The sequence below is a fragment of the Lemur catta genome, chromosome 7 (genome assembly GCF_020740605.2).
Source record: "Lemur catta isolate mLemCat1 chromosome 7, mLemCat1.pri, whole genome shotgun sequence".
Taxonomy (NCBI): Eukaryota; Metazoa; Chordata; class Mammalia; order Primates; family Lemuridae; genus Lemur; species Lemur catta.
Window position 1 is genome coordinate 44929826 of NC_059134.1, and position 26884 is coordinate 44956709.

General features: G+C 34.2%; 1 protein-coding gene across 5 annotated transcripts in view; it reads left to right on the forward strand.

Annotated features, from left to right (window-relative positions):
- The window catches only part of NOX4 (NADPH oxidase 4), a 143707-nt gene that overhangs the window by 47329 nt on the left and 69494 nt on the right, over nt 1–26884 (forward strand). For all 5 annotated transcript variants that reach the window (XM_045557151.1, XM_045557153.1, XM_045557155.1 and 2 more), the window contains 3 exons: nt 5130–5202; nt 9500–9580; nt 24058–24274. In XM_045557151.1, the coding sequence (XP_045413107.1) occupies nt 5130–5202; nt 9500–9580; nt 24058–24274 (371 nt within the window). The remainder of the gene's footprint in view (nt 1–5129; nt 5203–9499; nt 9581–24057; nt 24275–26884) is intronic.

The window sequence follows — 26884 nt, forward strand, 5'->3', positions numbered from 1 at the left end:
CAACAATAAAAAATAGAAATAAAAAATAATGCAGCATAACAATTAATTACATAGCATTTAGATTACATTAGGTATTATAAGTAATCTAGAGAGGATTTAAAGTATATGGGAGGATATGTGTTGATTATATGCAAATACTGTCCCATTTTATATAAGGGACTTGAACATCATTGGATTTTGGTATTTGGAGGGGTCCTGGAACCAATCCCCCACAGACACCAAGGGATGGCAATAAAAGTACCGTGTTGTGGAATAGTTCATTTCCTTACATATACTCTCTTTTCCATTTGTAGGTGAGCTTCTCTGGGGTGGGAAAGGGCTGCCCCTAGGGTATGCAGGGTTCCAGGCAAAAATTTTTTGCAGGGCTTCTGTCCATATAAACAATTTAAGTCACCTCAAATCAGCAAGTGAACATCATTTTGGTGTTCCAGTCTCACATAATTTCAGGAAAGAAATACTGTGCAGGAGTCATCCACTTTTCAGATGTTCAGCCCAGAACCGGGGCTCAGACACAGGGCTCCCTACCTGTGAGTCTGAAGCTCACTGAATAGTAGCAGGTGAGAGAGCAAAGTGGAATCTAAGGATGGTAATGAGATGAGAGATGCTATTTTTTACAAATGGACTTAACCAAGTTTTGTCTTGCTAATAATGACTAAAATTAGTCCACAGCCATCTTTGAATATTCTCAGGCACAACACTGAGGGAAAATTAAGTTCCCAATGAAAGAAAGCATAAAGAATATTTTATTAGGAGATTTCTTGGATTTTAGTTTGTTTGATGTTACATAGAGTCTTCTATCTTTGTGTGTTTAAATTTGTTTCAGTGTAACCTAGTACTGAGTAATTAAGATTGTCGTGTAGAAAATAATGCCTTTGGCAGTACAAATGACATAAAATATGGTAGCTAGAATTGCTACATTAGAAATGATAAAAACATTCCAATTAAGAATTTATAAAATAAGTTTAATAGATTGAATTATCCATTCATTTGAAAATGCTTACTTATATATCTCCAAATTTGGTAATACTTTATATGGTAAGAATAAAATGTACAATATCTAATTTTAATTAGAAAAAGCCTTCATAAACCAACATAATTATGTTTCCAATTATGTTAGAAAAATAGGAAAATGAATAGACGATGGTATATTTCTGATCACATGTTGGTATGATGAAATGATCTCATATTCATCTAGAAATGGTGGAATAGTGCAATTCTTCATTTTAAAGGCTACTAACTAATGAACCTAATATTCATAAATAAATTGCAGTAAGAATAAACACATAAGCCTGTATTTTCCCAAGGAAACAAGTATAGGTTTGGCTTCATACTTTAAGAGCCTCAAAGAGTTCACAGGAACATCAGTGTACTTCACTTGGGCAAGGAACTTTGCCCAGTGAGATTAGACCATCCCAGTGATTTCCAGCCTGTGTTTCCTGACTCTTGGAATGTGTAGTAATAGAGGCTAATGTATTGAGACTGAGCTGAGCTGTCATTCAAGGCTAGGTTAGGGTGCCCTTTGATGTACCCCCAGAGTACTCAATGCTTAGCTCTCATACAGCACTTAATACCCTATGTTGCAATTGTCTGCTAAATCTTTCTGTTTCCCTCACTGGAATGGTTTTTTTTTTTTTTTTTTTTTTTTTAAAGCAGGATTTATTTTATTTCTGGTACTGAACAGCACACTGTAAAGATGCCTGCAAGGAGTTCACTGAATGAATAAAAACCATTTGTTTAGCTCTTTTATCTGATGCATAGACCTTCTCTACAACATCTCAGATAATACATTGGCCATCTCTGCTTGTTTGCTTCCAGTGACAGGAATTTGTGGCTTGTCAAGGTAGTGACCCCATCTCCTCCTTTTTGACCACTCTAATTACAGTATGTCTTTTTTTCTTGTTCATTACTAATTGTCAGTTATTGTTCTTCATTGATCTGAAATCTATGACTTTATAAATTATAAACTTTGGTCTTTTACACTTTTGGGAGATGAGAATGAAAAAAAGATTCTTTAGATAAAAGAGATAACATCCTAAGTCTGAAGAAACATGAGAAATCACTGAATTTATTCTCTTTAGTTTGCCGATGAGATTCAGTGAGATGGGGGTTCTGCCATAACAGTCCCATACTCCCAGATGATGGGTACCACTGCTTGGGTTGTCCGGGGCTTCTACTTTATCTTCAAATAACTGAAGTCAACTATTTCACCTCTTCTAAATTTTCCAGTATGTTTCCATGTTCTTCTCTAGAAGGAGTTCTCTGGTCAAATAAGTTTGAGGAGATATTTAAGTTTAAACAGGTTCCTTGACGTTAGTACTTCTCAGAGACTTTAATACATAAATGCACTTTGTGGCTTCTCAAAGAATGGTTATGGCATTTTTAAGTAATACAAATTAATATCTAAAGTAATTAATTTTCAAATAGTACATTTTGGAAATTATAGCTCTATTCTACACATACCCAGTTTTTTCAGGTGTTCTTCCTATGAAGTAATTTGCAGAAATTCCATGACTAATCTTGGCATGTTCAGAGCCACACAAGAAACCTTGCATGTAGACATAGTAGAACATTAATAAAGGGCCAATAAAAAATTGGAGAGGCCCCTCCAATCACAAATTTCACACCATATAGCCATCTGGGATTCTGTCATTTAGTTATTCATTTGGTCAAATAAAGGTCTTTTAAAAATTTTTTAAATTATTTGAAACTAGAGAGACTGACCTCCTCTTTTATTTCCTTAAAATTTATTGAATTGTAGTTGAAGTACACTAAATTATACATATATAAAGTATACAATTTGATTGGTTTTTAACATATATGTATATACACATGTGGAACCTTCGCCAAAATCAAGATAACAAAATTTTCATTACCACAAAAGGTTTTTTTGTGCTCCTTTATAATGCATTCTTCCTTCCCCCACTCCTAGCCACTGATCTGCTTTCTACCACTAAAGAATAGTTTGAATTTTGTAGAATGCTGTATTAAAGAAATCATAGAGTTTGTACTTTTAATGGGATAGTGTGGCTTCTTTTATTCAGTGCAATAATTTTGTGATTCATCTATATTGTTGCTTACACAGTTCATAGATTTTTATTGCTTATTAATTTTCCAGGTATAGGTAGTACCACAATTCTTTACTCATTCTGTTGATGGAGATCTGAGTTGTTTACAGGCACTGACTATAACAATAAAGCAGTTATGAACATTCTTGAACAAGTCTTTGTGTGACTGTATGTTTGTGTTTCTTTTGTGTAAATGATTGGAGGTGTGATGGCTGGGTCATTTTGTAGGCATGCTATTCTTTTAAAAATAGTATATTTTTCATAGTTTTGGTCCTTTAGGGTGAATTAGATTAGTTGTCTTGCTATTCTCCTACCCCTGGGAAATAAAACACTCACTTAAAGGAAATGGAAAAGATGATAAGAAAGGAAGTACCCTAGGAAGGAAGTGAAGAAATGATTTCGATTAGGAACATTAGGGAAGGGCACATTTTGTTAGGCTTCCAAATCTGTGTACGGGGGAAAGTGAGGAGGAGAGAGCACTCAAGTGTTAAGAAGCCAAAGACTAACTTCATGTGGCCCTTTCCAAGTGAAACTTGTTTTTGCTGTACTGAGATTTCTAATGTTGTTCCTTCCAATGATTCTAACTTTGGAATCCTGATGATTCCACCTGTATTGTTCTTACATCATACCAAGCTTGTCTGCTTCTACTGGTGGCTCACAGTCCATGATGGCCCTTCTGTTCCATAGGTTGTTCCTTGACAAGAAGAGACATCAGTCCATACTTTCCCAGATGGAATTATTCCAATAGGTTTTCTTTGTGGTCTTATTTAAGAGAGGTCTTAGCTGGGGCACTTAAGACTTCTGTTGCTTGTATGATTATAAAAATAAACAAATGTAACTTATAGACAGGATATTTAATTTGGTAGTATTAATAATAGGATAATAAGAAAGGGAACTATTGAGATTTTAGCTGTTTTAGATATGACATATCAGCTATTCATTTTAAACATGCTATATTTGCTAATGTTGGATTTGTAGCAATCTATCATGTCATTATTAATTTTGACGTTTATACATTTTCTTTTTTTAAAACAAATTTTATGCTATGTCAGAGTACTGATTTCAGCACATATTTTCAATACTAAGAAGAAATATGCCTGTCAGTATTTTTAAAACATCAGCACTATAATTTTCTTCCTTCCTTCCTTCCTTCCTTCCTTCCTTCCTTCCTTCCTTCCTTCCTTCCTTCCTTCCCTTTCTTTGTTTGTTTCTTTTTTTTTTTTTTAACAGGTCTTGCTCAGTTGCTTGGGCTAGAATGCAGTGGCATCATCATAGCTCATTGTAACCTCAAACCTCTGGGCTCAAGTGATCCTCCTGTGTCAGCCCCCTGAGTGGCTGGGACTATAGTCATGTGTCACCATGCCTGGCTAACTTTTAAAAGTTTCTGTAGAGATGGGGTGTTGCTATGTTGCCCAGGCTGTCCTTGAAGTTCTGGTTTCAAACTCCTGGCCTCAAGTGAACCGTTCACCTTGGCCTCCCAAAGTGCTAGCTAGGATTACAGGCATGAACCACCATGCTCAGCTGATTTAATCTACAATGTTTTGCCTAGATTTTGTGGTTTTTAAGAAACTTTAGGTTTTGTTTATCGTTTCTTTAAAGTTTTTCTAGGTAGTGAAGCCCAAAAGCAGTTACTTGAAATTGAAACTGAAGGAGCTACTAATTCCATAAAAGGAGAAGTAGAGAGTAAAGGAAATTTAGTACTATGGTGGGGAAACCAAAACAGTGAGGGTACTGAATGTTAACCTTGTGCCTTTGCATTAATTGATGACATTCAGTATAGTGTGTACCTGTAGAAGTAAGTACATATTCGCCATTCTGAGTGGAACATTTGGGAATACAAAAATGGACTCTTCTGTTAAAGAGAGAAAAGACTCTGCTTTGTCTTAAGTACTTTGAAACAGTTGAATTTAAAAAGGCTTGAGGGAGAACATACATGCAGATATATGATTTGAATTTGGCTTCCCACAGAACAGCCTAGTACTTTGGATTTTAAAGTAATAATTTTTTTGCACTTTTTTCTCAGTAAGATTTAAGTTAAAACGTACTTATGTACATTTTTTATAGTTCCTGGCCTGACAGGGGTCTGCATGGTAGTGGTGCTATTTCTCATGATTACAGCCTCTACATATGCAATAAGGTAAGTGTCAAAGTCATTATTTTGACATCCAGCTGTCAGATTATTTAGATTTTCTTCAGATTGTCTTCATTTTCATATATAGGAAAAGCCTTGATTAACTAAAGTATTTAACCAATGCAATGTCCTGGTTAATGGATTTTTCTGGGTAACTAAGAGTAAAGTAGAGATGTTTCTATTTATCATTTCTTGTTTGTGAAAAATCCCTTTGTATTAGTCAAATATTCTGGGCTGGTAAGGAATTGGGTATGGAGACTTAAACTGATGATCAAGGGAACTCGAGTTGTTCAGGATTTTCCTTTTGAAGTATAGTGTATCTGTATAGAACTGGGACTAAAATCAATGTGTATGCATAGAGAGTTTGAGGATTCCTAGGAATGTGTGACTTAAAATTATTTTATAACTAATTTCCTGAGTTTTTTTTTTTTTGCTGTAATTTATCATAATGTGTTAAACAAAGCTTTGGAAACATGTTTGGTTGACATCTGCTAAAATAACTAGAAATATCTGTATTCATATTGATTTTTCCAGTTAAGAAATTTTGAACAATTTCAGATATATATTATCAGGAGAACCTTGACATGTTCTTTCTGATGGACACATTCTGTTTTTCAGAATATTTATAGTGTTTTATGTTTCTGATCAAACTTTTTAGTTAAAGAAAGCAGAAAGAAGAAACATATGTATTTCTTCTAATCTTCAAAAATTCTCAATTATTCTACTTGTTGAAATGTGAAATTTAATGGAAACACACAAATATATATATATTTATATATGCTTTGGAAATAATTTCCCAATAATATACTCAAATGAATCTATCCTTATACTTCTAAACACATTCTACACACACATACATACATATACCCTGAAACCTCACAAATAAAATCACCACTAAGGGATTAACACTGTAAACTTTGTAGTGTTTAGTTTTATAGACTTGATTCTTCTTGCTTTTTTTCACTCATTTTCCAATTTCTGCCCTGACCAAAATCACTCTTTTTCTCTTCCTAATCTTTCTCATATATATATGTATGTATGTGTGTGTATATATATATATATATTTAACCAAAATAGGATCATCTTATATTATTTTAAATCTGCTTTTTACTTAAATTTATGTTATGAAATTTTTTCACGTTAATAAGTATTTCTTTATCATTCTCTTTACTGATAGGACAGCATATCACCGTATGGGTAGATATGCCATATTTTCCCAGTCTCATATTGTTGGATGTTTTGAATTGATTCCATTTTTTCAGTATTTCAATTCTGAAACGAACACTCCCATTCATATGTCTTTGCATACTTTTTCAATGATGTTCTAAGGAAATATCCCTAGCTGTGTAATAGCCGGGCCAAATGAAAAGCACACTTTTAAAACTTTTTGTAAGAATTAAAAATTGTCTTATAGAAAGGCAAATCACTAACATTAGGACATGAGGGTACCAGTTTTGTGGGAAGAAATTTTGTTTTACTTAGGTAAAGAAATCATTTTAAAATGTATCTTTTCAGTTTTAGGAGTTCTTGAAGGAAAATTGTGGCATCTGACATATTTATTTACAAAATTGAAGATATATAGATATTTTACATCTGGAAAAAAAAATCCATGAGAGAGTTTTGTCAAATGAGCTATTCTCAACTGAGCTATTATATTTGCTCTTCTAAAAAATTAATTGAGCATCTCTTAATCTTCAGTTTTTCTTATTTATTTAAAGGAGATTATAACCCCTAATTTGCTTTTCTCCAAGCACTATTGTGTGAACGATGAAATTCTTAAATGGATTATGGGGATAGATTTCTTTTCTACCTTTTCTCTTTATCAGTGAGAAAACAAACTATTAAACACATTAAATGAATAAATAAGTTTCCAACGTTTGATTTCTGATAGTGGAATGAATGTAGTCTACTAATTCAAGGATAGTTTAATATGGATCTATCTATTAAAATAATTAATACATCCTATTAACAGATGACAGGAATGCAAATGTTTTTCTCATCTCAATCAATTTTAAAATGACTATTATTAAATATGAACTCTAATTCTGAATTAACATAACCATAGTAAATAAACTAGGAATTAAAAAATGTAAAAGCCAGAATTAAGGTCATACTTAATAACAGTAAAACACTAGATATGTTCATACAACAATCAGGAAAAAGCCCAGGTGATGTTTTTAATTCCATTGTTATTTATATAGAGTAACAAATGCAACATTTGACTGGTAAAAATAAAAACAAAAACAAAAAAACCAAAAAAACCCATTTGGAATTATTAGAAAAAATGCAACAACAAATTATTATTTCTAGAAAAGCAAATAAATTTGTCTACTCAGAAAATCTAAGAGTATTTTGAAAAACCTTAGTGTGAACACCAAATAAGAATTGAAAAAGGTAATTGAATATCAAACAGATATAGAAAATAGCTCTTCTCTGTACTAGCTATAATCAGTTTGAAAATTGAATAAAATAAAAAATGTACCACTCACAATTGCAACAGAAACATAAAATATCTATGAACTTAAGAAACTGAGAGTTATATAGAGAACAAGCCACATAAATTTCACTGAGAAAAATATATAGAGATTTGAATAAAGGCTGTATACTATAAAGATGCAGTTTTTCCTCAATTTTATTTTATAGTGTTACAATTCCAATAAAAATCCCAGATAGGTTATTTTGTTTGTTTTTTTTTTTTGATTTAGCAGAGTGATTCTAAAGTTCATCTGAGGGAACATCCAAATATATCTTACAAAAGAGAAGTAAAAGGAGGGATGTGCCTTACTAAACATTAAAATAATTAAGCTTAAGAGAGAGTAGGACTTACAGAAAGGATCAATACATTGAACCAAGGAACAAAGTTAACAGAAAGCCCTGTAAGGGACCTTGCTATATATAAGAATCTGCTAAGTAATAAAGGTACCATCACGAGCTTTTGAGGAAAGTAAGGTTTAAGCTAATGAAGTTGTAGATAAATTACAGAGTTAAATGTAAAAAATGGTACCATCAAAAATTTATAAGAAACTTTAAGTGGATATTTATCAGACCTCAAATGGATAAGGAATCATGTGGGAAATATTTGTCTGTCTAAAAATATGAAAACTAAAACTTCTGCATGTCAATATACATTATAAAAATTGAAAAGTAAATATGATACTGGACAAATTAATACAATCACAAGGAATCAGTTCATTCTTAAAATGTAAATAGTTTATACATATCAATTCAGAAAAACACCTATAAAAATGAGTAATCATCATGAACAGAGAATTCACAGAAGAATTTAACGTAAGTAATACACATATGAAATATACCCAATCCCACTTATAACAAATAATGAAAACATAAATTTGGGTGTGTGTTTGGGGAAACAGACAATCGTATACTACTCTATGGTTGGGTTTGTAATAAACACGTTTTTAGAGAGCAATGAGCAGTGTGTATCAAAAGTATTACAAATGTATATCCTTTGATCTAGCAATTCTACTTCTAGTAATTTTGATTAAAAAAGAATCATATATGTGTAAAATTATAAGGATGGTAATGATATATTGATTTTGATAACAGACACTATGAATGGAGCAAATGTGAACCAATTGGCTGCTGCTTATGTAAGGGGTTCTAAAAAGTTCAAGGGAGTATATCAGAATCATCTACGAAGCTTTTATAAACTGCCCTCCACCTCCAAGATTCTAGTATATAAATATCCACCCTAGATATAAAAAATAAAATGTCAGTCTTTTTATTTCTCTCAAGCATTCCTTAGACTGTGCTTATCATTCCCCCCCTTTGCAGACTCTTTGTCTTACCTTAGAACATCAAGATATCATTCTATTTTTACTCTGTTCAGGAAAAGAATATAAAACTTATACCATCACTAATTTTAATTTCTTTCCGTTTGAGTTTCCCTTGAGTTACTCTTAAAATAATTATTGAGGGAAGAACATTAGTTGTTGTAGAAATTGAAAATTGAGAATATTGATAAAAAGTACAGCAGAAGCACATATTAACAGACTACTCCCTGCTCCTTAGCCTTATGATAACTTTCAGATAAATACCTTATTTTAATTATTTTCATGTGTCTTTATTTGAAATACAAAGAACCCTCAAAATAATACATTGTTACTTATAATTTTGTTAGTTCTTACTGTATGGTATGTTAATCCTTTGGTATTAACAATAAATCTTAGATGAACTCATATTTTAGCTTTCTAAAATTATGACATGTTTGAAATAATGCATAATCTTTTTAGTGAGATGGAATGTAAAGTAGCATTGAAACTGATTTATTTGTTTTTTGCAGAGTTTCTAACTATGATATCTTCTGGTATACTCATAACCTCTTCTTTGTCTTCTATATGCTGCTGATGTTACATGTTTCAGGGTAAGTTTTTTTTAAAAATTTTCTTGGCATAGAAATATTTATCTAAAACAGATTTTTAAATGTCTTTTTGTTTTCATTTTTAAAAAATTTAATAGATTTAGGGAGTACAAATTGAATTCCATTACACGTATATGTTATATAGTGGCGAAGTCTGGGCTTTTAGTGTACCCGTCACCTGAACAGTGTACGTTGTACCCCATAGGTAATTTTTCACCCATCAAGGGTAAGTTTGAAAATATATTTTTTGAAACTATTTGTACCTAAAAATGGGGCAATTAAAGACAATTCTATAGGAATTTTCATAAGAAGTGGTAAAGTATTTGATGACTTGAAATCGAAGGTAGTGTTGAGTGAAAGAAATAATTCTTAGTACAGTATATTTTAATAAAACCAGTATAAAATATATTAAAATTGAAAGCTAGAATTACTTCTCCCATAATGTTGTAATTTTTAAAGTCCCCTGTAGATAATATCCTAGTATCTTTTAAAGGAAAAGTAATAAGAAATGAAGGACTTCAAGAAGAAGTGTGCGAATGTCTGCATGACTACCAGCAGTAGACTTGCTGGTTTTGGTTTGACATGTACCCTTATATGATATAATAAGGATAGGCCATTATCTGGCAGCAGGTTTGCATGGTTTAGCAAGATTGTGGGGCAGGAAACATAGACTGTCAATAGGATCATATCAGGTACTACTTTAGTGGGAGTCCCTGTAGTTGCTCATGAACCATTTTCCACCTCCTCCTCCTCACCTCCCATGGAGCAACTCAGTTTACAGTAAGGAGACCGTATGAGTAGAGATGAACTAGCTTGCCTTGGGTGAGACTTATGCTCTATGGGAACCAGTGACTTGGTAACAGCCCACGTCCCCTCCAGGGACGCCCTTACTTGCAAGAACATGCTGCACACAAGGAAGCTGAGGTCTGTGAGTCCCAGAATGATTTTGTAATTCGATTACAGCCCTCTTGGTGCAGATGCATTCACCAGTAATAAACAATGTTGCCTGGTAACACAACTGGCATTCCCCATTTATCTTAACTTGAAATAGTTCCAGGGAAACAGGGTTTGAAGAAAGGTTCAGACTTTCTGTTAGTCCTTTCTTCAGAATGTTTTGCAATGTAATTTATCAGTACAGAAGGTCATTTACATAAACTATATATTTATTTCAGAGTGCATGTTCAAAATGTTGGGTTTTTAGACTGCAGTATGTCCTGGCAAGCTTTGTTCAATACCATGGTTCTAGCAGGGACAGTTGCAGAGCATCAGAAATATGACCACACATTATAACGACGACTCCCAGCTAGCCATTCCTGCCTCACAGGGAAGAGGGCCATGGTCAGTGGACCTGGGTTCTGCTCATTTCCCTTTGTGGGAATAACACATTCTATGGAGGTTTAGGGCACCAGGAAAGCCCTTGGTAGAGAAAATCTGCTTTACATTCTGTTCTTGAAATGACTTGGTTGCCTGTCCAGGGCTATGATTATAAAGTGGACTATGAATAAGCAGATATTATTAATGATAACAACAGTAATTTAAAACAATTAAACAATGTTTACTGTATGTGCCAAGTATTTGTGTCATTAAATGCTCAGAATTTTATGAGGACAAATAATATTTGCTCAATCCCTCTTTATAAGTGGGAAAACTGAGGTTTAGAAAGATTAAGTAACTTGCTGAAGTCTACTTAACTGATGGATCCTGGATTCAAACTTAGGCATTCTGATTCAAAAACTCCTAATTTTTTACTACTAGGCTGTTTTTTCTTTTCTTTTTTTTTTTGACAACGTCTTGCTCTGTTGCTGGGGCTAGAGTGCAGTGGCATTATCACAGCTCACTGCAGCCTCCTACACCTGGGCTCAAGCAATCCTCCTGCCTCAGCCTCCTGAGTAGCTGGGACTACAGGTGCGTGCCACTGCACCTGGCTAATTTTTCTATTTTTAGTAGACATGGGGTCTCCGTCTCTCTCTTGCTGAGGCTGGTCTTGAACTCCTGAGCTGAAGTGATCCTTCCACCTCAGCCTCCCAGAGTGCTAGCATTACCAGTATGAGCCACAGTGCCCGGCCAAGATTTTTTATTTTTTTTGAGACAGAGTCTCGCTCTGTTGCCCTGGCTAGAGTGCCGTGGCATCAGCCTAGCTCACAGCAACCTCAAACTCCTGGGCTCAAGCAATCCTACTGCCTCAGCCTCCCGAGTAGCTGGGACTACAGGCATGTGCCACCATGCCCGGCTAATTTTTTCTATATATATATTTTAGTTGTCCAGATAATTTCTTTCTATTTTTAGTAGAGACGGGGTCTCGCTCTTGCTCAGGCTGGTCTCGAACTCCTGACCTTGAGCAATCCACCCGCCTCGGCCTCCCAGAGGGCTAGGATTACAGGCGTGAGCCACCGTGCCTGGCCAAGATTTTTTTTTTAAAAGATTATCTTGACTTTTCTGGAATTGTGATCTATGTATCTATCTTTATCAGATGAGAGAAAGTATAGTTAATTATAGATTCTTTTGCCTTTATGTTTTACTAAATTAAAACCCTGAAAAAAGCTGTTTCTTTGTAATTCAAAATAGAGTCAATTTTTTTTTTTCAAAGTTCAGGAGTTCAAACAGACTTCTTCAGTTTACAGAGGATTATGTTGTGAGTTCTTCACTTTTTTGGAAGTAAAAGGAAAGCATATTTAAATTTCGATTTTACTTTTGTAGAACAAGTGTCATAGCAGGCGATGTTAATACATACAGAGAAATAACAAAAAGGTATTTACAGGATAAATTATATATAATCAATCTATTACAATTGAATTAACAGTTCTTAGTGTCAGTAGGAATGAAGAAAATAATTATTCTAATACTGAAATGAATATCATGTAACATATACACAATATAATAAACATTCTATAGTGTACATTTTTTTCTATGCAGTTTAACTTTTAATAAAGCAACACAGATTATGCTTCTGGTACAGGAAAAATTACTACTGATAAATTTTCTGGCCGGGTTGGGCAACATCTTGCGATCCCATCTCTACAAAAATAAATTTTTTAAAATTATTGGGGCATGGTGGCATGTGCCTATAGTCCTAGCTGCTCAGGAGGCCGAGGCAGGAGAATCACTTGAGCCCAGAAATTTGAGGTTGCAGTGAGCTATGATCATGGCACTGCATTCCAGCCTGAGCAACAGAGCGAGACTGTCTCTAAAAATAAATAAATGAATAAATAAATTCCAATGGTTAAAATAAACCAATTAAAAGGCAAAGATTGTCAGAGTGTATAAAAATATAAGATGCTGGCTGGGCACAGTGGCTCCTGCCTGTAATCCTAGCACTTTGGGAGGCTGAGGCAGGAGGATTGCTTGAAGCCAGAAGTTCAAGACCAGCCTGGACAAGATAGTGAGACCGCATCTCTACAAAAAATAATTAAAAAAAAATTAGCCTGGCATGGTGGTGCACACCTATATAGTCCTAGCTACTTAGGAAGCTGAGATGGGAGGATCACTTGAGGCCAGGGGTTAGAAGTTACAGTGAGCTATGAGTGCTCCACTCCACTCCAACAGAGCAAGATCTTATCTCTAAAAAATTGTTTTAAAAATTTTCCAACTTTCTCAAAATGAAAAATGTTCTTTCTTTATTGATAAAGCATCTATTTATAATTAAATCTATTTATTTTTTTTACCAACATTGGAAACTTAGATATATCTTTACTTTTGAAATTCCTAGATAATTTTATTTTCCAGCTTTTTATTATAGAAGTAAAATGCAGTTGTTTGATATAAGTTTCTTGGATTTATATTGAGATTTCTGTTAAACAGTATACTTTAGGTTTGAACAGAAAATCACTATTTGCTGAGCATTTACTTCCCTGAATATCAATGTGCTAAGTACCATGAGATATAGATGAATGATATATTATATGATCTCCAGTCTCCCAGCATTGATAATTGATTTGGAATTTTAAAAAGTCAATTAAAAGAGCTAGAGATAATTATAAGACTGAATATTTTTTAAATGTAAACATTTTATGTATAAGAGTTCTAACAATTCATAGAATTGACAAATCAATGTGGGCAAGAAATGTTAGAAAATATTAGTCTTCAAAGATGAGGAGATTAGAAATTGTTGGCTGAATTTTCTACCTAACTAGAATTTTGCAGTAAGAGGAGAAGTTGCTTCATGTGATTGTCTAAGGTTACTTTTTTGTTCATAGCATCTTAAATTTTGAAAGAAGCTTAAAAGATATTTTGACCAAATCTCTTTCCGCCTTTTTATCTTCCCTACAATGTATCTACTAAGTAAATATCTAATTCTGAAGATGTCCATTCTGTCTTTAGAAAGACACAAAGTCTTTGGGAACTTTCACAGAATTCTTTCTTTTGTGAACCAGAATACATTTTACTATAATTTCTATTTTGTAATTTAAAAGTCGGTGATTGTAGGGGCCATGGAAATAGAGTCCGTCTCCTTTTTCTAAATTCTATTCATCTGTTCCTTGTATGATATTTCAAATCTCATCATTACTCTGAACTTTCTCCTTCAAGTATATTGCCAGTTAATATTACTTGCGCCTTTATCTTTCATCTTACTAATGTTTGATTTCATTAAATCCTCCCAACAACCCTGTTAAGTATTTGTTATTATTATTGTTGTTGTTATTCCCTATGTCCAGCTGAGAGGATAGGGACAGTGGGAGGTGAAGTAACTTGTCATGGCTAGTGAGAAGAGCTCTGGTTTGCACCCAGGTATCAAGTACCAGAACTCACATTCCTAACCATTAAATTTTGCTGCCTCCCATTGGCAAAGCTTCCCTGTATCCCCTTTAAAGCTGGAAACCCAGGGAAGTGCAAGCAGTGCTCTTGGAGCTTGTGATCTGATATTGACAGGGTGAAAGTCTCACTTTCTTTACTACAAATGTTATAGTCATTATTATTTAGGACCCACTTTTCTTGTTCCATGATTATCTGTGCCCTTAGCTTAAATTGGTTTTTATCCTGATTATCTATATTTCAGAATTTTTTTCATTATTTATAAGCAAATCTATTTCATGCCACCCTAAAAAACACCATTTCTCGTACACTAAACTCAGATATTTCTCTTTGGTGTTCAAAAAGATCTTTAAAATAAATGAATTTTCCTTTCCAAGATGTCAGTGTAATATGGTAGTTAAGAGCTACATCACTTACTACCTGTTTGACTTTTCTTTTTATTAATCTATTAAATAGGATAAATAAAATTTCCTACATTACAGTGTTTTCTCTGGTTTAAATAAGGGAATGCAGTAAAGTAGGCAGTATATAGACATAATAAATGTTAGCTAGAAAAAATTATACAAGTACCAGTACTAATAGCTGTATAAGGAAGAAACTCCACATTTAACTGTTTGAAGAATCAATTTTTTTTCATAAAGACACAGCATTTCTGAAAAGCCCAAATTTTGTTATCAATTCAAAAATAATTTGATGAACATACAGTGAAAATTGCTTAGCAGATCAAAAGAATATTCCTTGAAAGGGCCATGATTTTTAAAACATTGTAAGGTCTCTAAAACTCAATTCATTTTAGCAATAAAGGTTTATCTTGGAGCTTGCAAAACAATCCTTCTCCTGAGGAATTTTTTGTTCCAGTTTTTAATAGGTGGTTGCTGTTGGTGTGTTTGCATTAACAATATTTCATTTCTGAAGACATTTGGAAAAATAAAACTATTTACTCTTTCTAGACATGTATGGAACTGGATATTTCTTTCTTCATTTTCATTTGAAAAACTCATTAGAAGGAGATACATACTGTTATTCTCACTTAGCGATAAAAGGGATATTGGAGGGAAAAGAAATTATGAATGTCACAGAGCCTCTGCTGAAGAGCCTAACCCTGCTCCTTTGAAAGGCCTGTGGAGGAATGCATTGCAAATGAGATTTGCCACCCGAGCCTCTGCAGTCTTAGCATTGTCAGCACTCCCACTGGCGTTAGCTCAGGAGTGCTGCATGGGTGGTGATTGTATTTTATATTCTTACTCAAGTGTGAGAGACATTATAATGTGATAATTCGGGGAAAAGATAGAGGGGAAGGACCTCTTCAAATGTTTGCATGGGAATGAGAACAAATTAGTAGTGTAAATAATTTTTTCGTGCCAACTCTGCTGGACTTCTCAGATCACTTTTTATTATATGAGTGATGCCTGAATTATTCTTTGAAGCAGAGGTCTCTGCCATTTGGGACTACTTGTTAGCAAGAGATAATCATGGAGCCTGATTTATATTCTACTTGAATCATTTTTTTTTCCAGGGAATATAAAAGGAACAGTTTTCTGTGTGTATGTTTTTAAAAACTCTTATTCTTTAAACCAGGGAAACACAGTGGGTCGCCTTTGTCGACTAACATTAAGGAACCACGGGCAGTGTCACAGGCTGTGCATAAGAGTTTAAGCTCGAGAAGTTACCCAGGGTTAGATGGATATTTGTGGGGGTGGGCTTTATTGTGCTGACTTGAAAATATCCTCAGGAGGAAGAAATTAAGGATATATTATGAAGGAATGGAGGTATTTATACAATATAGTTAAGTGATAAGAGGTGCCGATTGCCAAGTATCTTCTTTTTTAGAAGCCACTTTCAGGGAGGTCTCTCTTCACCCGCACTGATGTAGCAGAAGGAAAGGTTTGGTGATCTTCCTACTGGTGGGAGGCACCTGCTCCTCTTAGAAAGTCAAATGAGAATTGAATGGAGCCCAGGGAAGGAAGGCCCAGAGGTTGTATGCTAACCTATCCTATCCTAGCCCTGAGGGAGAAAATTTTTACTTACCTAAACACTCTTTTCAGCTCTCCTTTCTTTACCTCTAGATTTGTAGTGACTGTATAGCTTATTGTCCAAATCAGACATTTTTGAGAGTGTAAAGGAATGCTGTTGATAATTAAGCAGTGGCTATGGGTTAAAGAGGGCATACAGTTATGCCACTTATTCCTAAGCAATTGGGAAAGTTCTAGGGAGGCTGGTGGACTGCTTTTAATGTAGACCTTGAGCCATAATTATAAAAGGAGTCCCTACCTTGAATAGAGGCTCTACATGGGTACTTCGGAAACAGAACCTTAAAATAACACACACTACAGATTTGCCTAGCTTTGTTCCACCTTAGAGATTATAATTAGATGCCCACTACCATGGTAGGTAGAAGGTTGAGGATTTGGGTGTTGGTGATAGCGGCTTCTAATCCTTCCTAGTTGCCTAATTTCTAATAGGTCTGACACACTCATTATCAATTTGGGTGCCTATTATTATATTTCTGTCACAAAATCCCATTTCTCCTTCCATCGAGTAGAGGTTCTTAAGTTGGATTCATAATTCCTAGGGATCATTGAATGGATTCAGGGATTCATGAATTCCTGAAATATGAACACACATATGTACAAGACACATTTTGGGTATATATTTATACATAAGTTTAGTTTTGAGGCACATAGGTGCATTTTGTGATATTTTTCCTTCCAAAATTCTTCTCACATAACCTGAAAATAACAAGGAAAGAAGCTAGGTCTAGCCTGGAACTGATAAAAATATTGTGGAAGAGATAGTGTTATCAGTATTTTTTTATTGCCTATGTGTCTTTACAAAGAGATTAAGTCAGAGCATAGCAAAGAAAGCAATGGGGAAAAGATACTATTTGCCATGTGGAAAAATCACATTTAAGTCCAGAAATTTCAAAAACCAATGCCTTTTAGCAGAATTTTGCTATGAGTTCTCTCTAAATGTTAGATTACCCATCAAGTTAGTATTCAAATGTAAGGGATGAATTTGATAATAGTACCAAAATAAATACATAAATAAGTCCAAGTTAGCATGCAATTGTGTTGATTACCTTAGTTTTGCTCTTTAATGCCTGTTTGCTGTCTTGACCTTAAATATAGTGAAACAAACTGCCTGATGCCCTGGATTATAATAGAGAAGAAGCAGGATTGATTGTTAGAAGACCACTAATGTGATCTTGAGCAAATCAGTTTTTATGGAGCTTCCTGATTTATAGAATAAGGAAAAATAATTATATCTCATAGATTTGTTAGAAGAGAAAAAGGGGATATAAAATGATACTGTATATACACATTTTTATTATTACCTATATAATTTTCTCTATTTTATCAGTTGATTTATTAAGAAACTAGGTCAGTGTAATTAATTATGTCTCATGAGAAGATCAGCTCTGAAATATCTACCCCAGCAACCTGGAGCATATTCATTGATTTCATTCTCTTGTAGTTTTTTGAGAGGAATTAATGAGTGAAACATTTTGAGGCACTCTTCATTTCAGTGAACAGAGCTGTTTATACCTTTTTAAAGCCCATTACCAAGCTTCAGAGTGGCACCTGCTATTTCTAGCAGCATTGCTTAAGGAGAAGAATGAGACTTGCATAGGGAAAAAGAAAAGAGAAAGAGAAAGAATTCACATATATACTACTTGAAAATGTCCAGGGGGAAGAGAAATTCACATAAATACCATCTATCCAGAATTACGAAATAATGTACAATGTAAAAAGCTTTAGGTAATTGGGAGAAAGCCAGAGGTTGTAGTTGAATTGCAGAGAGGCCCACTGTTCTCTTTACCCTCATTGTGTAAGTATGCATTCCAATATGAAAGAGAGAAAGAAAATAGAGCAGAGTGCTATATCGTAGGTAAACTATAGTGTTTCTGAGGGTAGGAGTGTTTCTTACCCATGTTTATCCATGGAACCTCTTTCACATGACATTACTCAGTTAATATTGGCTGGATTAAGCTCAATTGCATTAATTAGTTTTAGCTAGGAATATGTTGTCCTCATAGGCCCTTCCCATTTTCCTCAATTATCAAAGCATTACAGATGACAATAAAGAACAATCTATGCATTTGTTTAAATGTAACTTGCATTCCCTTTCTGTGGTTGTCATTTATGTTTAGTATTATCTAGGTAATTTGTTATTATGGCAACTAGTATATTGATTCCTGTACCAGAGGAATTAGTTTTTGTCTTGATTATTTTGGTTGTATTGTAGACTGGCATATTTTTGTTGGGAGGTCTTCATATATTTCTGTGGTTAAATATTCTTTGGATCGCAGAAGAAAGAAATTCCATCTCTCTTTGTTTTCTTTCTCTTTTTGGTTTTTTAATTTTTCACTTAAAAAATTGAATAGGGTGAATATAATTCTTGAGGATTTAGGTCTTTCTTATATGGAATCCAAATTCTCCTACCCCGTAATATTAATATTTACATGTTTTCATATGTTAATAAATACAATATTCTATACAAGTATGATCTTTAAGATATATGTGTGTTTCTCACCACTTCTCATTTCCCATTCATAGGATTTTCATTTTTAGGTAAAATGTGATTTTTCTGTATGGTAATTATGGACTAAGAGCTTATGGTTTATTTATATTTGCTGATATTTAATCCTGTAAACCAGATGGAGGTGGAGGTTGAAGGCATGTGGTATTTTCTTCCATAAGGATACCTTATAGTTCTGTAGTTTATTGCATAATTCTATATGTATACATGTATAGATAGATACAGTATATACAGGGCATTTTCATGTACATGAAGTCATTTGTGCTATAAGCTACATATATTAATGAATGTTTATTCTTCCAAACTGTGAGCTTACTTTTTTCCCCATTTTGGGAATAGACATATTAAGCTTTAGACCAAATACTTTTTCACAGAATTTTTATATCAGTTTTTTTCCTGGGATCTTTCTTATACCAACAAGTGGTTCTGGCTGGAATTAACAAGGTGAGAAAGTTGGAGGAAAAGAGAAAGAACAAAGACCACCTTTATTTTAAGAAATGTTTTTCACACATTAGTGTGAAATAATTCCGTTATTCTCCACTGCCATTTTAGTCTAGTGTGAAAGCAGGGGAAAGACTAAGAAGTAATGGATGCTTGCATATTTTTTTCTTCACAAGAGGTTAAAACCTTTCTCTTTATACATCTGTGAAGTAGAGAGGAACAGGTACTATCTCCTTTTCTCAGTTGAGAAAACTTAGGGAAATGGCCTATTTTATGTCATGGTTTAAGTCCTTATCCTAAATCCTTTGGCTTCAGGCTGCAGATTTGTCAGCTGCACAGGATTGTGGCAAAACCAGCTACTAATTTGCAGGGTCTCTTGCAAAATGAAAATGCAGGGCCCCTTGAGCAAAAATTATTAAGCATTTTGAGATGGTGATAACAGAGTAATGAACCAATGACAGGACCTTTCTAAGAGCAGCGTTCGTGCAACTGCACAAATCACAAACCCATGGTGGATGCCCCGTCTTGTAAGCTTGGGCAACCCCACCAGTAAGAGCTATTAACAGATACAGTCCCTACTCTGGTTAAGCTGCAGGATGAGAGTACTCTCCGGTTTCAGAGACAAGAGCTCAGGAAAGAATGCAGAGGCAAGAACTCCACTGGCCCAGACAAACAAAGTGGGGACTGGGCAAAAGCTTTGGTCGGGTGGTACCTGAATGCTCAGGATTTCCATGAGGCACACTGGATCCCTAGTGTAGGAAAACACTCTAAGTCTAGATGGCACTGACAGGTAGGCTCCACTCTCTTGATAACTGCATCGTTAGAAGTGGCTCAGGGCTAGGGCAGGGCTGAGATTTCCTCAGGCTGCACCTAGCAGTACTCACTGCTAAGGGGTGATGTAAGATGCAGACTAACTTAGAACAACCTTTCTGCCAATGTGAATTCACTTAAAAGTTTATTTTACTTTTTTGACATCTTTTCTGAAGGTAGAAAATGAGTTCAAAGTTAATGTTTGTTAAAACCAGAAGAGTCCTTGATTATCTGTTTCAACGACAATCGTAACAAAAAGTTGTTTACGCACTTCTAGTCACCAAATTATTCATTCAATAAATATTTATTGAACACTTGCTATAAGTTATAGGCACTGTTTTAGGCCCCAGAAAAATAGCTATGGAGCAGGACAAACCCTTGACCTTAAGGAGTATACATTTTAGTGGATCCCACAGACGCTAGAGGGTTGCAGTGAATTTTGAAATGTGGAATTTGGTTTTATTTTCTTGACTTAAAGGCGTTTTCTTTGTACTTGAAAGCAGAATAAAAAGAGCTGTCAGAAGCGAGTTATATTTTTACTGTAAAAAAAATCATGTTATAGAATACTAGGAAAAAAATAGTTTCCTAAGAAACAGGAATATTTTTATCCTCTTTAAAACAGGATTAAAAATCACCAAAAACAAAAGTCACATCAGTTTCCTTGGATTTGTTAGGTATTTTTTTACAGGAAATTAATGTAGGGATGATTTTGTGATTTTGGTGGGAGGGGCAGGTGTGGTATTTTTTCATATTTAGCTTTTGCCATGAAATTGTTTTATGATTGTATATTATGAACTAGTAGGACTCATTCAATGTGTTGTATTATTTTCTGACTTTGTCACAGTCAGGCATTAAAAACAAATAGACAAACAAAAAAACAAAACAAAAAACCTAATAGGATAACTATAATGGCTCTTGAGGAAAAAAAAGGAAAAAAGAAAGAAACTATTAATATAATTCTGAAACACTATTGAATGCTGATAGCACATCTTAAGATCCTTATGAGTGTAAAAACTATAGTAACCACAACCATGTAGTTTGATATATCATAAAATCCTTTATTTCCTGTTATAGGAGAGTACCAGACATTCCACAGAGACTTCAAACTTTCTCCTTTACAACATAATACAAACTTAGAGATGAATAATAAGCGCTTCTATTTCCTCATAGGCTGTGTGCCTACTTCCCCCGTCTCTCCCCATGTCATTCTCTTAACTTGACCAGAGTCTCTGTTTGCCATTCACTAGTATCTTTTTCCCTTCCTATTTTTCACTTGTAAATTATCACTTATTTATGAAAGCTCCAACAATACATACAAGAATGTTCCTTTTTTTTTTTTTGTATTTCAGTAAAACTTTACTTATGAAAATAGATGGCGGCTGGATATTTTTTTTTTTTTATTTCAACACATTACGGGAGTACACATATTTAGGTTACATATATTGCGTTTGCCCCACCTGAGTCAGAGCTTCAAGCGCGTCCATCCCCCAGATGGTGTGCCCTGTACTCATTAGGTATGACTATACCCATCCCCTCTCCCCCCTACACCTGCCCAACACCCGATGAATGTTACTACTATATGTGCACATAAGTGTAGTGTAGACATTTTAACAATGTTGATTCTGCCAACCCATGTGCATGGTATGGTTTTCCACCTGTTTACGTCCTCTGCTATTTCCTTCCTCAGCGTTTCATAGTTCTCCCTGTAGAGGTCTTTTACCTTCTTAGTTAAATATATTCCTAGGTATTTTACTTTCTTTGTTGCTATTGTGAAGGATATTGAGTCTTTGATTTGGTTCTCAGTTTGACTGTTGTTGGCATATAGGAATGCTGTTTTGAAATTTAAATGTGAGATATAAATGTTCTAAAAATTCCTGACATGATACTTTCTTAATAAGTATTAATCTTCCTCTTTCCTTACTTTTTTCAGAGGTATTTTGTGAGGATCCAGTGAATTAATGTGCTGAATCATAATAGATGATGAGTTCAAATTTGGGTTCAAATCTTATCTCTGCTACTTATCAGCTGTGTGACCCTGGGTATTATTCAATCTTTTAGGATAGTTTCTTAATTTGTAAAATAAGAGTAATCATTCCTAGTTCATGCAATTTTTTGTGAGGATAATGTGAAATGTATATAAATTTTCCTGTGCTGGACCTGGCATCTATCATTTGTTACTAAGATATTATTAAAATACTTTATTCCAATTATTATCTATGGTTTGACTTATGTTTAGCTTCTCCTAAGATATTTTCCAAACAAGATTTTAAGTTTCTGGAGGGTACCCAGATTTGACTGCGCATTGAACTCTGTGGCACAACCTGGAATTGTGCTAAGTCCATAATGCCCATGTTTGTTTAACTTAAGGCTGGTAGAATAACTGCCTGTGAATTTGGACCTACTCACCTGTCAGCTACTACCCCTGGGATAGTCAGTGGCAGCAACGGGTTTTGGTAAATTGTTAACTGTAATTAAAGCTAAGTCAGATTCATGCGTTGTCCAAGTATAGTATCATAGCAATTATATTATGTGACTAGAACCTTGTGAAGGATTAATGACAAAAGAAGGCACACATTTGTGTAATATCCATCAATTTTGTCGTACCATGGCCATATCTACTGTATTTCTTTAAAAAAATGTATGTGTGTCTGTGGTCTACTCTGGATGTCATGAAATGCAGCCCACTACTTAGATGCCCCTGACACATACTGAATGCTCCCTAATGACTTCATGATGGCTAGTTTTAAGGAAGAAAGTAAAATAAAAGGAAGAAAGAAAAGGAACTGAACATGAGCAAAGGTGGAAAAAGGTTGGAGAGATGGTGAATACCATGAGAGACTGCCTGGGCCATTGCTTTTCTAACTTTCATATATTGGATCTGTTGGTATCATTATTTACATTATAGTATTTGTTTTAAAATACTATCTTTTAAAAAAGCATTATAGCTGTGGCACATTTAAAGATATAGTTTTTAAGCTACTAAAATCAATTATTTGGGAGCAAGAAGGATAATTTAAAAATAACACACTCTTAGCCAACCAGGAAGAAATAATTTGGAAATCATTTTTTTCCTGGTATTCTTTAAAATAAAAATAAAATATACTGCAAAATTTTCAATGCTTTTCTAAATCTTACTTTTTCCTTCAAGATTTGCTTATACAGCAGTGATCTTGTTGATGCTCTGTACAGTTTGTCATTTTATGAACTATCCCCATGAGGTAGATCTTACTTAACCCCTTGTTGATAAGAAATGCAGAACACAGAAAGTTGAATGATTTGTCTTAGAATGTCACAAAAGAAGAAACAATCAGAATGAGATTGTTAAGGTTTAAGCCTCTCCTGCCTGATTTATTATTTTGTGCTTTTTACATGGTTCTATTTTTAGAGAAATTGAAAAGTAAACAAATTTAGGACCTGATTGCTGTGTATATGTTGTTTTCAGACCATAAGAGTGGCAAACTTTCAATTTCTGTTATTTTTGTTTAACATTTTTCTATATATCTGTAAGGCTATTTTATTTAGCCTTAGCCAAATCAAATATGATCCCTGTATTTTTTCCTTTGCGTTTGGAGATATAGCAAAGTATTACAGTGTTTGTTGAAATGAAAACTTGTGTATGATTGTATGAATGTCTATGAAGTAAAGGCTGTCAAATTCAAGAATACTCGGAAAGATTGCATATGTTCCTCCCTGTCACACATTTGTAGCATTTGTTTTTAGGGTCAAAAATTTTGTTTTAGTCCTTCAGTAAAGAATTTATTAACATTTTTAAGATCTCAATTTCTCTTAAATACAATACATAAGGTACACTTTTCAGATAAATGCTTTGTAAAGTTAGCAAGAAAAAGAGATTATTTTCTTTTACTGTGGCCCCTAATCTCAATCTCTTTTTCATCTCTCTGTTTGTTTGTTTGTTTGTTTGTTTTTTAATTTAATTTTAGAGGACTGCTGAAGTATCAAACTAATTTAGATACCCACCCTCCTGGCTGTATCAATCTTAACCGAATCCGCTCTCAGAATAGTTCCTTACCAGAGTATGTCTCAGAACATATTCATGAATCTTCCCCTGGAGGATTTTCAAAACCAGAAGAGCTTACCCAGAACACATTTGTGAAGATTTGTGTGGAAGAGCCCAGGTTCCAAGCTAATTTTCCACAGGTCAGATTCATTCTGTGTTTGATCTCTGCAAAGTCTATGTTTCCATACAACAGATCAACATCGCATTTAAACATGTTTTTGAAGCTCTGTATTCATGTATAATAGGATATTTCAGGATATTTCCACAACCAGTTAGTACCTCTTATTCTACTGTAGCTACCTGACAGTTGAAGGCAAAAGACCTGTGATATTAGAGAATATAGAAAGTTTCTGCTTGACTGATTGTATAATCTTTGCATACTGTGGCACTGGTACTTGCTGCCAGAGAGATGACAAATATGTCCTCCCCATTTATTGAGAAAAGCATTGAGAAAAGCTGAATAATAAAAAGAATAGTAAAAAAAACTACTACTACTAATTATTATTATATTGTAGTATAATAATACATTATAATATTATGTATAATATTGCAAATAAGTGGTAAAAATCAATTTATTGAATGCTTAATATCATCCGCTGGGGACTGTGCTAAAATGTTCTGTGTGTAATATTTACAGTGACTCTCTGAAGCAATTACTATCATCTTCAATTTCCTGATTGAAGAAATTGTGCTTAAACACATTAAATACCTTGACCAATGTCTCCAAACTAGTAAGTGGCATAGATAGCATGCAAACCCAGGTCTTTGACTAAAATGATTGCTCTTTGAAAATTTCCTCCTTAAGTATCCAGAAATTGTTAATAGTTCAGTAAGGCTTGTAATCTTCCCTTGTGCCTGTGGGAACTGCCCACATGCAAATTATACCCTGTACTCTTGGACTATATACAAAGTAGAATAGTGATACCTTGAATAGTCCAACAGTGTGCTCTTGGACTATATACCAAGTAGAATGTCAAATGTCTGTTTTAAGAAGAGAAGAAAGAGAAGTCAAAAGCTAGAATGAATTTGCAAATGACTTTGGGATAGTGTGCTAGTCTTGCGTTCATTATTATTAATAATAATCCTCTAGATTTCTATTGGACTCTAGAATTATCAGAACTTTTCTGAGTTTCACATAATGATGAATATCAGGCATGGAAGGTATGGTGAATCCCATTTTACATATGTGGGACCTGATGCTCAAAGGGTAAGTGACTGTCCCAAAGTTGCAAGGCTGTTACATTGCAGAACCTGTCCTGCAATGCACACTTCACAGTTTTGGGCTAAATGTCACCATATGCAGAAGAGGTATGATCTGTCTGCATGGAAAAAGGAAGGTCTAGAATAACTATATAAATAAGGTTTAATTAAAAAAGTGACCATTAAAATGAGTTTTAGTTGGAGGCCTCAAAGTGATGTGGATAATATTAATATATTGTACACTTCTCAGAGTATGTAATTATCCTAGGACCACGGTTATCCATGCAGCACACATTCAAAATTGTCATGGTTTCCAAATTCTAAATGTTATCTTCTATTCTAATCATATATTGTAAAAGCAAGTTGTTAACAACATGCCTAGCATATCCCATTTAAAAAAATATATGTTATACATATTTAACATTATATGCATACATTATATGTATGTATATTATGCATACACATTATGCACATTAAAAATCTGGGGTTTTTTTTAATAAACATTGGATTGGTACTTTTTTTTCCTAAAATCATCCTTACCTGAAATTTGAATTTCCCTTTATTCTTTCTTTGAAGAAAGATATTGTGTATACACCTTATATATTTGTGTGCATAAAAAGATTTATGAAGGAGTGTACACTGGCTTGTTAATGGTAGTTACACCTGGGGCATGGGTTTGAAGGTAGGGTTTTGACATTGCTTTCTTTTTTATTAGGTCATTAAACATGAAATGTCCAATTTCAAATCAAAAGTTTAGTTTATTACATCTTAAATCAGAAGCAGTACAATTTATCAAAGTATGTGTCTAAACTATCAACACAGTTTTGTCATCTTAACAGTAGCTTGTTTATGACAGCAGTGAAAAAGCCTGGAGAGTGAGTGGTGATGAAATTGTGACAGGCATTTTTCACAGCTTGTTGAGAATTGCATATTTTTTCTTGAAGTGGTAGTCAGTTGGTGTAAGGTCTGGTGAATATGGTGGATGACAGAGAGTTTCTAAGACCAGTTTCTGTAGTTTGAGCAGCATTGTTTGTGCGACTTGTGGTCGAGTGTTGTCCTGTAAGAGGATTGGCCTGTATCTATTGACCAATCTCGGCTGTTCAATTGCAAGCATCCTCATCACTTCATCCAATTCATTGCAGTAGACATCTGCTGTAATTGACTGACCAAGTTTCATGAAGCTGTAGTGGATAATACCAGTGCTGAACCACCGAACAGGCACCATTAGCTTTTTTTTGATGTATATTTGCTTTTGGATTGTGTTTCAGCACTTTATGTTTTATCCAGTCATTATGCCGAACACTTGTGATTGTCAAAAAGAATCTATTTTTTATCACACATAACAATACGGTACAGAAATGGTTCACCTTTATGTAGTGACAGCAAAGAAGGGCAAGCTTCAAGATGATTTCTCTTTTGATGTTTGTTTAATTTATGTAGTAACCATCTACCCAGGTTCTTTGCCTTGTCAATTTGTTCTAAATGGTCTAATATTGTTGGGATAATAACATCAAACCTTGTTGTTAATTTATGTGTAAGTTAAGATGAAT